This window comes from Trachurus japonicus, chromosome 20, assembly GCF_045865225.1.
Source record: "Trachurus japonicus isolate A0001 chromosome 20, Traja_1.0".
Lineage (NCBI taxonomy): Eukaryota > Metazoa > Chordata > Actinopteri > Carangiformes > Carangidae > Trachurus > Trachurus japonicus.
The window spans coordinates 25,712,480-25,725,705 of record NC_140926.1 but is presented as its reverse complement, the minus strand read 5'-3'; the positions used below and the strand labels follow the sequence as shown (position 1 = coordinate 25,725,705).

Below are 13,226 nucleotides of genomic sequence, written 5' to 3'. Positions count from 1 at the left end.
CATCATAATCTTTTTCAAAACCTAACCAGGTTAGTTTTATTCCTTTAACCATGACTGTTTGTTGTTGTTGGTACAGGGTGTGTGTTTATTATTGTAGCCGCTGCGGAGGTCTGGTCAGCCTGTTCTGTGTGTCACAATTCAGGTGACCATCCTTCTTCAGAGGCCTTTGAAGACAATTGTCTCCTTCAAGTGTGGCCGACACATGCTGCCCTCTTTTGTCTGTCCCAAACAGTTGATGTAAGCGCTGTAACATGCACATTTTGGGGGTTGACAAAATATAATCGACCGAGTAACTAACGTCAGTGAAATAGCTGAGATGACTGCTATAATGTCTGAATTAGAGTTGAGGTGCCACGTAGGATTGTCGGTTTTGCAACAAAGTAGTGTGGGATTAAATCTCACGCTGTGCGCGTCATTCAACTAATCTCTTTTGAAATGAGACCACTTGCAATTTAGTCTACACCATTTAACAATTTTCGGCTATTTAGAGTTGTTTTAGAATTTAATATGATTGATAGCATAATATATCAGGTTAAGTAGTATAGCCATGGCTACTTCAATTAAAAATAGGGATGGTCTTCAACACCAGTTCATGTTTATTTTATATTTTATTGTGTCAACTTCAAACCAATGTTGGGACTCAGCCCATTCAAATTGGAGGACCTGACCACATGGCCTCCTTTGTCTCCCAAACAAAGGAAACCCTCTGAACTCAGCCTCCCAGCATCCTTCACCTCTTCACACCTAGGTGTGAAACCTCCACTACTGACCCCCCATTGGTCAGGTATGGCCCCAGGACCTGTGAGGTCACAGGCCATATAAAAGGAGAAGTGCCCTTCTCTTCTCTCTCTCTTCGCTCTCTTCTCAGTGGTTCTCAGAAGGAGCTGCCGCTCCTCTGAGTTCCCTCTCTCTTCGCTCTCTTCTCAGTGGTTCTCAGAAGGAGCTGCCGCTCCTCTGAGTTCCCTCTCTCTTCGCCCTCTTCTCTTCTTCACCTCAGCAGGAGCTGCCGCTCCTCTCAGCTCCTCACCTGGAGCTACTGCTACCGCTCTCAAACCTCTGTGAGGCCTGCACAAGGCAGACGCCTACACTGGAGCAACCCGTGGCAGCGACGCGAGTGCCTACCAACGGATTAAAGAACAAGAAACAGCTAGCACGACACAAGGTCTGCTAGTTGAGTCAACAAGGAACGGAGCCACAACGCCAAGCAGAGCAACCAACCAACTCTGCAAGGAGAAGGACTCTCCTCAACGGAACTCAAACTACTCAGCCAGGACGGCTGTAGTTCACTGGACAAAGACACAATCACTGGACTTGACAAACTGCAACAGGACCGGCAACCCTGCAACCGCAGGAATCCCCACCAGCACCGGGATCTTCTCGCCTTCATGTGACTTGGTAACGTAACTGGGCCTAGTTAGGATTACCTTGCACCTTGACTAAGCATAGAGTACTTCAACCATGCCAATGTATGTATTGATTGAAATCAGTTAAAATACTTGCTTTATTGTTGTTGCTTTGTTGTTGTCAGCTATAGACTCATATTTAGTTAACCTATGTTTAACATGCAACTTGAGCGTTGAACAAAGGACACACCTTTGTTCACCTCCCCCACATCACATGTAGTTGATCTTGGAGGCCATTTGGTTGTAACCCCCTTTGTCTCAGGACAAGGCAACCATCCTCCATCTTTTCCATTGTCTGAGGTCACACTTCACACCTCACAAACACATGGTCATCCACACTTAGTCACACTCTCACCAACACACACACACACACGCGCACACACACACACACACACACACACACACACACACACACACACACACACACACACACACGTGTACATAGTGTATGTAGCTTGTCTTAGTTTCATGTTTTGTTATTCCATTTTCTAGATGTGTCCAATAAACTTCCTTGAAACTTTACTTGTCTGTTAATGTTGTACAATAGTGAGTATGCCAACCTCTACGCAGTAGAACTTCTAAATCCTTCAACTTTGCAGCTATTGATAATGTTAATTTGTTTATAATTATTAATTTAATCATTAGGTGGATTTAATGAAATTAAATCCCATTAATAATTTTTATAGTAATTATTAATATTTTGGTATTGATATTTTACTAATTTGATAGCCAATAACCCTCTTAATAGTAACTTTACTTATAGTTGGTATAACCCCAACATAAATGGTGCTTCCGTTGTGAGGCATCTAAATAGTTCTTAACACCTTTTCTTATAAGTTGTGTTAGAGCACAACATAATGGTGCCCCCTTTGTGAGGCATCTAAATATTCTTAATAAATTATCTTATAAGTTGTGCTAGAGCACAACACCAATCCTTCAAACCATGTAGTGAAGTTGAACCCGAATGTGCATGGCAAATCAAATCCCAAACAATCCATGGACCAATGGATGACACGTCTCGATTGCACTTCATTTAAATGACCACTAGATGTCGAACTTGAACACTGTGTCAGTGAAGCCTCGAGTGATGAACTATTACTTGAATAGGGTGTCGATAGCCAAAGAACTGTTCCAGTTCTGTAAAACTGAAATGTGGCACATCAACTCGATTTGACATTCATCGAGGTATTAGACAAGGTTGCCCTGTATCTCCTTTTTTGTTTATATTAGTAACCCAAACAATGGCCACTCTTATTAAAAAATCACCCTTCATGGGTATAGATGCAGTTGGGAAGTACTTCAAAATATGTATAGCCTACTGCAATTTTTCTTAAAGACCAGAGTCAAATTTTAGAAGTTGTGGCTTGTATAAATGAATTTTCTGAAGTTTCTGGTTTAAAGATGAACTTGGATAAATCTTTCTTATTTCCAGTTAAAAGTTGTAATCTGTCAAGCTATCATAGGATTCCAATTAGAGAAAAGGTAACTTACCTAAGGGTTGTTAACTGCAAGGATGAGGTAAAGCCAAGTAAAGCCAATTTTGACCCCATTATTGAAAAAACAAAATCAAAACTGAGCTCATGGATATATATCTTTATTAGGACGGGTGTTATTATACAAAACAAATGGGATATCTAGATTTGTCTATGTATCACTATCACTTAATGTCCCAACAAAAGTTATTAAACAACTCGATAAGATACTGTATGACTATATTTGGAGGAAAAAGCCCCATTATCTCAAAAAAGAAACAATCAAAGGTAGTAGGGAACAAAGTCTGGAGGTCCTGGACTTTACTTTATTAAATAATACATTTAAAGTTAAATGGATTATTGAATCCACTGACAGTATATGTTATGCTTTCCCATCATATTTATTTAATTCAATTGGTGGCAATTGATTATTTATTAAAATGTAATTTCTCCATTGATAAAATCCCACTTCGTTTAGCTAATTTTCACAAACAAGCTCTTTTAGCGTGGTTATTAGTCAATAAGCACAACTTCAGTCCTCATCGATGGAATAACAAAAATATTCTTCACAAAAGAAAATCCCTGTTTTATCGCTCATGGTATGACAATGGAATTTTGCTTGTATGCCAATTATTAAATAAGAATGGTGTGATAATGACATATTCAGAATTTAATCAGAAATTCAAAATAACAATCACACCTAAAGAATATGCCGTTATCTTCAATGCATGTGAACCTGCCGGTTCACTTCTTTTTTTAAGGAGCTGTAACCTAGCAGAAACCAATTCATTTTGTTCTAGGCCGTTTTTTATTGGAGATATCAATATTCAAAATAAAACTTGTAGTAACAGACACATTAGAAACACATTGAACTATACTGTAGCACCTGCAGCAAAATTCTTCTGGTCGTCTATCATGAGCAATTTACAGTGGAAAAAAGCCTGTTGTGTTTTAAATAAATATTGCATTGGTAAAGTTGAAAGAAGTATTCTACAAAGTGTTTCACCAAATTTATCCCACTAAGGAGGTCTTAGAGAGATTTAAGTTAAACATGGATTATTCTTGTACTTTCTGTAATGTTGACAAAGAAACAATATTTCATCTGTTTTATCATTGTCATCATTCAAAGAAGTTTTGGAATGATATGCAAGACTTTGTAGATGGAAAAATTAGTATTACTATACAATTTACTGTGTTTGATGTAATGCTGTATTTTGTTTTCGGTGGGATGGAGAGCAACACTGCCTACATAATACAACTCCTAATTATTCTTGGAAAGTTTCATATTCACAAATCAAAATGGTCTGGATCGAAACCCATGCTTTCTTTGTTTCATTGTTGAGCTCCAGCAGTATGGCACCCTACTTGAACTGATTCACAACAACAAAGCTGAGAAGACTCTCAACCTGAAAACTATGCATTTAATTTGACTCTTGAAAGGACCGGCAATGAACTGCAGTATCCCCTGGTCTGTTCAGTGTTAAATTAATTTCTATCTTGTGTTTGTTAAACCTCATGTTTACAAAAAAAATAAAAATAAAAAAGGGTGTCAGAGCTTCAAGTTGAAGCGGTAACTACATCCTGCGCCTAAAACACAGCAGAAGAAGAAACATTTATTTTGATAACGCACAAATACAGCGACGGGGAAGCTATTATGTTTCTTTTGTAAAGGCAGATACACAGGGATATAACATGCAGTGATTTGAAATTGAATTGAAAATGCAATGCAATAATAAACTAATCACACAGTTACATACAGGAAGCACTATTAGCATACAGTGACAATAATGAATCTAGAAAGTTCAGAGGAACAACGTGATAATATGACTGAAATGACTGCAGCCTGCAGCCAAGCTTTTTACAATAAGTACGTTACTTTGCCACTGTTAATTGATGAACGTTAGGACCAGTAAACACCCGTCCAGTCACCCTATGCACAAACTAATTTAAAGGGATAGTTCAACATTTTGGCAAAATGGCCCATTGCCATTGCCACCCTATAGTTTATGGAGTACTAGTAACCTACTGCTATGACTATATATAGGATTATGGCAAAAGGACAATTTGCCAACATTTTGAACTATCTCTTTAATCTTATAGGCTCGCTGTAGAGAGTTTTTCTTATCTATCTATCTGTCCACAGGAAAAAATCTCAGACCTACAGAGGACACAGAGACACTGAGGACCCATCACCGATCCAGAAGCCAGGATACAGAGGTTCAGTGAATGTGGTCTTGAAGGTGTGGAGGTGGATCAGTCTGTCAGAGGAGACTCTGTAGAAAGACAGAGAGCCAGCAGGACAGTCCACATACACAGCTACTCGGTGAGAGACAGAGAAGGAGGAGATGGGCATTTCTTCGTCATTGTGCCTCACAGAGTAATGACCATCACCAGAGCAGCCCAGACTCCAGGACTGTTTGTTTCTTCCAAACAGACAGTCATCACTGTCTTCTTTCCTTCTGATTCCTCTGTAACTCACTGATATATGAACCAGTTTTCTCCACTCCACCTCCCAGTAACAGCGACCAGTCAGACCAGTTGTACACAGCAGCTGAGGCCAGTAGTCAAATCTGTCTGGATGATAAGGATACGGCTGATCCTCTGACACATTTGTCACTGTCCTGTCAGACAACTTGAGTTTTCCATTCACTGTGTTCATGTCCAGCTCCAGTTCACAGGCGTCTGATGGAGAGAACAAGACACAGTGATGAACACATAATCAAGGTACTGACATGAACAAACAACATCTTATTAGATGAGATTCTATCTCTAAGTCTGTTTTCTAAGTTGACCCTGAGAGCTTAAAGCAGAAGTAAGCGGAATGTTTGTGTTAATATAAGTCTTAAATAGTTCTATCTTCCGACAGCAATCACTTACATAGAGTGTTTGGTCTGAAACACGGGTCTGTCAGTCACTCTGCTCTGCTGTAAGCCCAGGAGAAAACCTCTTGTATACTTCCTTGTATCCTACAAGCTTTATCCAATGAGGAGAGAGAACGGCATGAAGGGCTGTGTGTGCAGCCAAGGGATGCGCGTGAATGTGGTGACGTAGGGACGAGGACCAATAGATCCATGACGAGGGCGGGGGCTGCTAACTAACGAAGTTAGCCAAAACGACCGGATCGCTTACTTCTGCTTTAACTTACAGCAGCTTTAGAAAACATATTCAAATCGACAAAATGCAAACTAATTCAGAAAACACCTTCATCAATTTAACAAGACATGTTCTCCTACATGGGGACAGACGTCCTGATCTTGGGTGTTGGATGTCCTCCTCCAGGGGATGATTATTCATTTCATTCAGACAGTGGAAAAGATTGATGTTTTTCTCTGGAGACAGATTCTCAGTGATCTTCTTCTTGATGTACTGGACTGTTTCTTGATTGGTCTCTGAGTTACTTCCTTTCTGAGACATTAGATCTTGTAGGAGAGTTTGATTGATCTCTAGTGAAAGACCCAGGAGGAAGCGGAGGAACAAGTCCAGGTGTCCATTTGGACTCTGTAAGGCCTTGTCCACAGCACTCTGGTAGACATGCCTTTGTTTCACCTTCTTTCGAAAGAAAATAGGTAAACAGGACACTGTTTGTTGTTCTGATAGCAGATTGACTCCAGATTTGATGAAGGTCTGATGGACATGAAGAGCAGCCAGAAACTGTGTCAACACTCCTGAGTACACTGAGGCTGCACTGATATCGATGCCACACTCTGTCAGGTCTGATTCATAGAAGATCAGGTTTCTTTTCTGAAGATGCTCAAACGCCAGCTCTCCCAGAGACTCAATCATCTTCTTGGTGTCTGGACTCCTGACCTTCTTCACCACCAGGAAGTGGATGTACATCTCAGTCAGGGTCTTGGGCAGCTCTCCTCCCTCTCTGGTCTTCAACAGCTCCTCCAGAACTGTAGCAGTGATCCAGCAGAAGACTGGGATGTGGCACATGATGTGGAGGCTTCGTGAGGTCTTGATGTGGGAGATGATCTTTCTGGCCTGCTCCTCATCTCTGGACCTCTTCCTGAAGTATTCCTCCTTCTGTGGGCCAGTGAACCCTCTGACCTCTGTCACCATGTCAACATACTGAGGAGGGATCTGATTGGCTGCTGCAGGTCGTGTGGTTATCCAGAGGCGAGCAGAGGGAAGCAGGTTCCCCCTGATGAGGTTGGTCAGCAGCATGTTGACTGAGGTGGACTCTGTCACATCAGTCAGGATCTTAGTGTTGTTGAAGTCCAGAGGAAGACGACACTGGTCTAGACCGTCAAAGATGAATACCACCTGGAACTGATCAAACCTGCTGATTCCTGCTTCTTTGGTTTCAGAGAAGAAGTGATGAACAAGTTCCACCAAGCTGAACTTTTTCTCTTTCAGCACATTCAGCTCTCTCAAGGTGAAGGGAAATATGAACTCTATGTCCTGGTTGTCTTTGTCTTCAGCCCAGTCCAGAGTGAACTTCTGTGTTAGGATGGTTTTTCCAATGCCAGCGACTCCCTTCGTCATCACTGTTCTAATTCCTTCATGCCTGCCAGGTGCAGTTTTAAAGATGTCTTCATGTCTGATGGTTGTTTCTGGTCTGTCTGGTCTCCTAAACACTGTTTCAATCTGTCTGATCTCATGTTCATCATTGACCTCTCCAGCCCCTCCCTCTGTGATATAGAGTTCTGTGTAGATCTGGTCCAGAAGAGTTGGCCTTTTAGAGATCCCCTCAAACACACACTGGAACTTATTCTTCAGGTTACTGCAAACTGCAGCATGACTTTCTAAATAGAGGTAAAAAAAATAAGACCAGTTAATAAATTATTGGGCACCAGTTTGACAGTTACCAGTTTAATTCCACTAACGACCAGCTCAACCAGAGACAGTAGCATATAAACCAGATGCCAGACAATGATGCTAAAAGTAAGGACTGATTTAATTTGAACATGGCCATAAAACTAAAGCAAAAGTAAAGACAGCAAGCACATCCCAACAAAACGTTAACAGCTTCATACTGGACAGAGAAACAAGTGCAAAAATCAAACAAAGTCCACAAACCACCTCTTAAGAGTACATTTAATGGTTGATCATCAACCATGGAGATTAACCATTAAATGGACTCTCCGGAGAAGTTCCTGCAAACGAAGCAAACAAAGGAGCAGTGAAAAGCCTGGACTCCCTCCATCATCTTACTCCTCTTCTGCTCCATTCTCCTCAGGAAGTTCACTGTGATCTTCAGAAATGCCTCTCTGGTGTTTCTCTGCTCTTCACCCTCACTGTTGATCTCCTCTGGTGGGTAATCTGCACTCACAACCTTCTGGACTCTCTTCAACTCGTTCTCCACAAATTGGATAATGTTCACCTCGAGCAGCTGGAACATAATAACACATTGTGTAAACCATTTTTGTGGTCCTAAACAAGATTTTGTTTGTGGCCTCCAAAACACTCCAATCATGAACACCAAATTACACACAGTGCTGACAACTGTGCTGTGTTATATGACAACACAGTGAGTTCTCTGAACTTAACAGCCCGGCCAGAAATGCTACGTGGGGTCCATATGGGCCCCACATGGGCTGCAATTGTGGGCCCCTATGTGGCTTGCACCCAGGATCCATATAGGCCCCTACTGTGGTAGCCCAAGCTACATATGGGGCACACAACTGCAGCCCAAGTGGGGCCCCACGTAGCATTGCTGGCTGGGTATGGGCTAAGGAACACTGTGTGAAACATGTTTACCAGTACATGTTAAATGAGTGGAATTGAACGCTGGTTGGGACCTTTCTGCTGAGTTGGAGAACAGATTAAAGTGTAGAAAATGAAATAATACATACAAGAATCACATGGCATTTGTAAGATTTCAGATATTTCCTCAGTAAACATGAACAACGGCAGAAATATCAGCTTTTACCTCATTTCTTTAAGCTCCATCATAGACTGGTCGTTCTTCATGGTTGCACATCTGGATTTAGCAACAGAGTAATAACACTGAATCGTAAATCAATCTTTAAAAGTGATTGGTTCAAGAAAGACATTATGTACTATATAACTGATCTAATGGACGATAATGGTGTCATTTTAAGCTACACAGACTTTACAGAAAAATACAACTTAAACTGTTAGCAAAGAGAATATTCCAAGTTATGTAATATTATTCCACTGCCTCTGATTGACTTGATTAAAAATTTTATGATGTACAATAATTCTCCATCAGTTCTACCAAGGTTATTTTTAGGACTTTGTAATCTGACTGAAAAGAAATGTAATAACAAATTTATTACAAGTTTTTTGAAAGCTAAAATGTTTCACGATTATGACAGAAGGGTCATTTGGCAGGGATCTGATTCTGTTAACTCAAACACATTAGACAAAGCACACTCCAAATTTATCAAATGGCCTATTTCACCTAAAGTTAAAGAAACACACTTTAAAGTTATTAACAAAATTTATCCTGTGGCAGAATTTGTTAAGAAAAGATTTGGTTATGAGGTGGATAAATGTGCGTTCTGTAATGATGAAGATGAAACACTAGAGCATATGTTTTTTCTATGTCCCACTTCAAATCTTTTTTGGTGTGACATATATAATTGGATTGCTTTAAAAAGAAATGATGTACTGCCTCTTAAATTATAGGATATTCTCTTTTATTTTGATAATCTAACCGCAGCTGTTTCTGACACTATTAATGTTATTATACTCTTGGGTAAATATCATATCCATTGTGCAAAATGGAGAAACTGGTACTCAATAGGCGGCCCGCGGACCGCATCCGGTCCGCCGAACCTTCCAATCAGGCCCGCGACTGAGTTCTACTAGTTTACATATTACTGTATACTGTATTTCTCGGGCTCCGTGCGCCTGTAAGTCAAAGCGCTGGGACATGGAAACACGTGCGGAGCGTTTGTGTGTGCCTGTGAGGCGCTGCACTGGGATACAGAAACGCCGACGAACCCAAATCACCATGTGCGAGTGTTTGGGGAGCGGGCTGGACTGCAGGGTTTTCCCTGCCTGTCTGCAGAGACCGTGGGTGATTTTCACCACCGTCTTGGTTCAACTGTGTGTGCATCACGCATGGGGGCCGTTCAGATGAAGCGTCTTTTGCGCGAGCTCAAACCCATTCAATGTAGCCGCGCGTCATGCACGCTCACAACTCAAAGCCGTAGCCGCGCGCATTTGATGAGACGCAATTGTTTTTTCGTGCACGTCTGCTGCGCACAGCTGCACGACCTGCTTCTCCCCCGGTGTTGTGTCCCGGTTCCCTCGGCCTGTGTCTCTCCTACTGTTTCCCACTGAGCTCTGTCTCGTTTGAAAGGTGAAGGAAGCCCGTGTGTGGAAAGACGTCGCCTCCGAGATGTAGAATGTGTGTTATAGAAGAGAAACACACATTTCAGGACCAATGATTTGTATCCTCAGAACAGAGTCAGACATGTCCTGTGATGGTCAGGTCATATTTAAGCTGAAAATCACAGGGCATGTCTGAGGATACAAGTCAGCAGTGTAAAGCTCCAGCATGATATGTAAATGATATGATAATGTCAAGATTTTTCATATCATACAAAACACCATGAAGTGTATAAATAAAAATTATGTGCTTACAAGTAAAATATTTTTTTTTAAATTATCAGACGAAATAGGTGAATTTAATTTCAATCTATGCCTATTTGAATGTGCGGCCCCCAAGGTGTCTGTTAAGAAAAATTCTGGCCCTTCGACAAATGTATTTGAGTACCCCTTCCTTTTCATGTTTCATTAATGAGTTTAAGTTATTCTTTTCATCCCTTAAGAAGATAAACAACAAATATGCAACAAAATTAAGCTTAAATATTTCTCGTCTCCTTCTCTTTTAAACTTTAGTTATATTTAACTTATCTTTTGCTGCTCTGTTTTTATGTTGAACGTGTATGCCTGGAAATTGTATTTATTTGCCTTGATTTATTTATTATTTACCTTTTTGTTTCATGATTCCCCTACTGTTCATGTTTGCACTCTACACGTGCCTGTTTTTTTTTTTTCATGTGTATTACTGTTGATATTGTCCTCATTGAGAGTTTGTATTTTCAATACTAAATAAAAAAAACAAAAAAACATCTGGATTTAGCGAACAGTTGTCCACGCCCACAGAAAAGGAAAACTTTCATGGATTCACTGGATTACAGGAAAGAAAATTACAAATTTAACGAAAACTGAACCTGATAATCACCAATACAATCAAAAATCAAGTATCTTTTCACTGGTGAACCTCAGAGGTTTACAGATTTCTAGGATTCTCACCTGTTGAATGCACTTCAGGTTGATTTACAGTAACTTTCCATCTTCAAGCTTCAACAAACCATTTGGAGAGAAGAAGCTGCTCATTGTTCTTTGTCTGTCCTGGTGTCTGTTTGCTTTTGTTTAGAGGATCTGGGTCTCACTCCAAAATTAAATAAGAAATATAACAAATTCCAAATAATAAGCTCGGACAAGCCATAAAAAAAATTAACACGCCCAGGGAGTAGCAGTTTCCAGGGACCATTTGCACAAATTAATTAAATTACATTTTCACATTTCTCATCTTTGCAGCTATGCTTGTGTCCCACTGACCAACCTGACAGACATTTTTAATCAGCAGGTTCTCTGAAGGATCCATAAAGGTACAGGAAAGACCACTGTCTACAGATTTGAAGTTCTTCCCTCAGGCCGTAGATTCAGAGTTCACCAGTTAAAGATTAACACAATGGAAAACTTCTTCATCCCATGATTAACAATCCTGCACATGAATGTCACTTTATTATGTTCAGTTTTATTTACATGTTTTTGTTGTACAGTGACAGTCTGTTTTTCCTGTATGTTGTTGTGGCACTTGATTGGCCGTTGATCCAAACTGTCGGACCAGTTTTGACGCACCCTGAATGCTTCACTGATCACTGAGCTCAGGTTACAATCAAACAACTTCCAACAGTAAAACATGGAAATCCTCCTCAGACCACTCTGCTTTAACTCAGAGAGAAAGTGAAGAATAAAATAAGAAACTGATCCATTAAACAGATCAAGTAGAAACATTTCTTCTGTCCTGTCAAACAGTGATACAACAGAGTGTGACGCTGCTCTACAGACTGATTTCTCAGGTAGGATTCTCACCTGCTGAACTCCCATCAGGTCGACTTTCAGACACATTCCACCTTCGTTTGGAGAGAAGAAGCTGCTCATTCTCCTTCATTGGTCCTGGTGTCTGTGTCTGAACAAAAGACAAGTCACATCCTCAGTCCATATCTGAAAGAACATCACTGACGTCAAAACCAGTCTGACTTGTGTCAGTGTCAGAGAAAATGCTCGTCAGATCTACTGTCAGTCCACTAGATGGTGCTAACTGACCATATTTATATTTTCTACAATTTTATAAAGTTTATGATACAGTATAAATGTCCTGTTTCTCATTTTATGCTGTTGTGACATGAATTTCCCCTCAGGGATGAATAAAGTTTAACCCTAACCTTAACCTTAACCTAAACAACAGCTCAGCACAGTAAGATAGTGCAGCAGTGGTTTGGATTTCATGCACACAGCACTACACTGTGGGCATGTTGAGGCAGAGTTCAGACCTGAAATGACCTTACTCTTCAGCTTTATGTCAGGTACCATTTTCTACATTTCAACAGCAGGTTGCCCGTTCACAAATACCCATCTAATACTTCATATCTAAATTATTCATCCATTCCTTCTCGGAGGACATTAAAGCAGAAGTAAGCGATCCGGTGGTTTGGCTAACTTCTTGTCAGCCGATGGAGTTAGCAGTCCCCACCCTCGTCCCTACGCCACCACATTCACGCGCATCCCTTGGCTGCACACACAGAGAGGACTGCCCCTCTATGCCGTTCTCTCTTCTCATTGGATAAAGGTTGTAGGATACAAGGAAAGTTTTCTCCTCTGCTTACAGCAGAGCAGAGTGACTGACAGACCCGTGTTTCAGACCAAACACTCTATAGAAGTGATTGCTGTTGGAAGATACAACTATTTAAGACTTATATTAACACAAATATTCCGCTTATTTCTGCTATTATCTGAAAGTCAGGCTTTTCCAGTTCCCCTCAAATAGGTTTTGATGCACTTCAGTGCAGAAAATGACCTCTACACAGAGGAGGTGGACCAGGGGCGGGCTGGGGTTGAAATTCAGAGGCCTTTTATCCGATCGCACTAAGGACGCAAGTGAAACCGAAATTTTAACACGAATACTTTATTTGCAGTATGAAAACAATCTAATGATATTAAACACAACACACACAGATTTGTCAGTCAGCCTATATGCATAATTAAACACTATGTTTCTTCAACAATCAAAACTACGGTGTGTGTAAATGATTTACTCACTTTAAAGCAGATGTAAGCGATCTGGTGGTTTTGGCTAACTTCC

The 13,226-nt window shown here is 40.7% G+C and overlaps 2 protein-coding genes across 2 annotated transcripts; both read right to left on the bottom strand.

The window, feature by feature from the left end:
- Window positions 1-5,012: 5,012 nt before the first annotated feature.
- Window positions 5,013-6,790, bottom strand: LOC146967012 (uncharacterized). The gene is made up of 2 exons (XM_085763740.1): window positions 6,109-6,790; window positions 5,013-5,557 (listed from the first exon to the last, which is right to left on the bottom strand). Exons 1-2 carry the CDS (start codon window positions 6,710-6,712, stop codon window positions 5,034-5,036), a joined length of 1,128 nt encoding a protein of 375 aa, XP_085619866.1. The 5' UTR covers window positions 6,713-6,790; the 3' UTR covers window positions 5,013-5,033.
- A 66-nt stretch (window positions 6,791-6,856) lies between these two features.
- Window positions 6,857-8,812, bottom strand: LOC146967011 (NLR family CARD domain-containing protein 3-like; the record flags this gene model as incomplete). Its single annotated transcript, XM_085764026.1, has 3 exons — window positions 8,751-8,812; window positions 8,033-8,210; window positions 6,857-7,623 (listed from the first exon to the last, which is right to left on the bottom strand). Coding segments are annotated over exons 2-3 (783 nt in total), but the record flags the coding sequence as incomplete, so codon positions are not given.
- Between the last annotated feature and the right edge of the window lie 4,414 nt (window positions 8,813-13,226).

Excerpts from the sequence above, each read along its gene's own strand:
- LOC146967012 (XM_085763740.1), bottom strand. The coding sequence starts at position 6,712 with ATGTACATCCACTTCCTGGTGGTGAAGAAGGTCAGGAGTCCAGACACC. Across the intron at positions 5,558-6,108 it reads ATCAGGACGTCTGTCCCCAT|ACGCCTGTGAACTGGAGCTG; the intron begins GTAGGAGAACAT and ends TCTCTCCATCAG.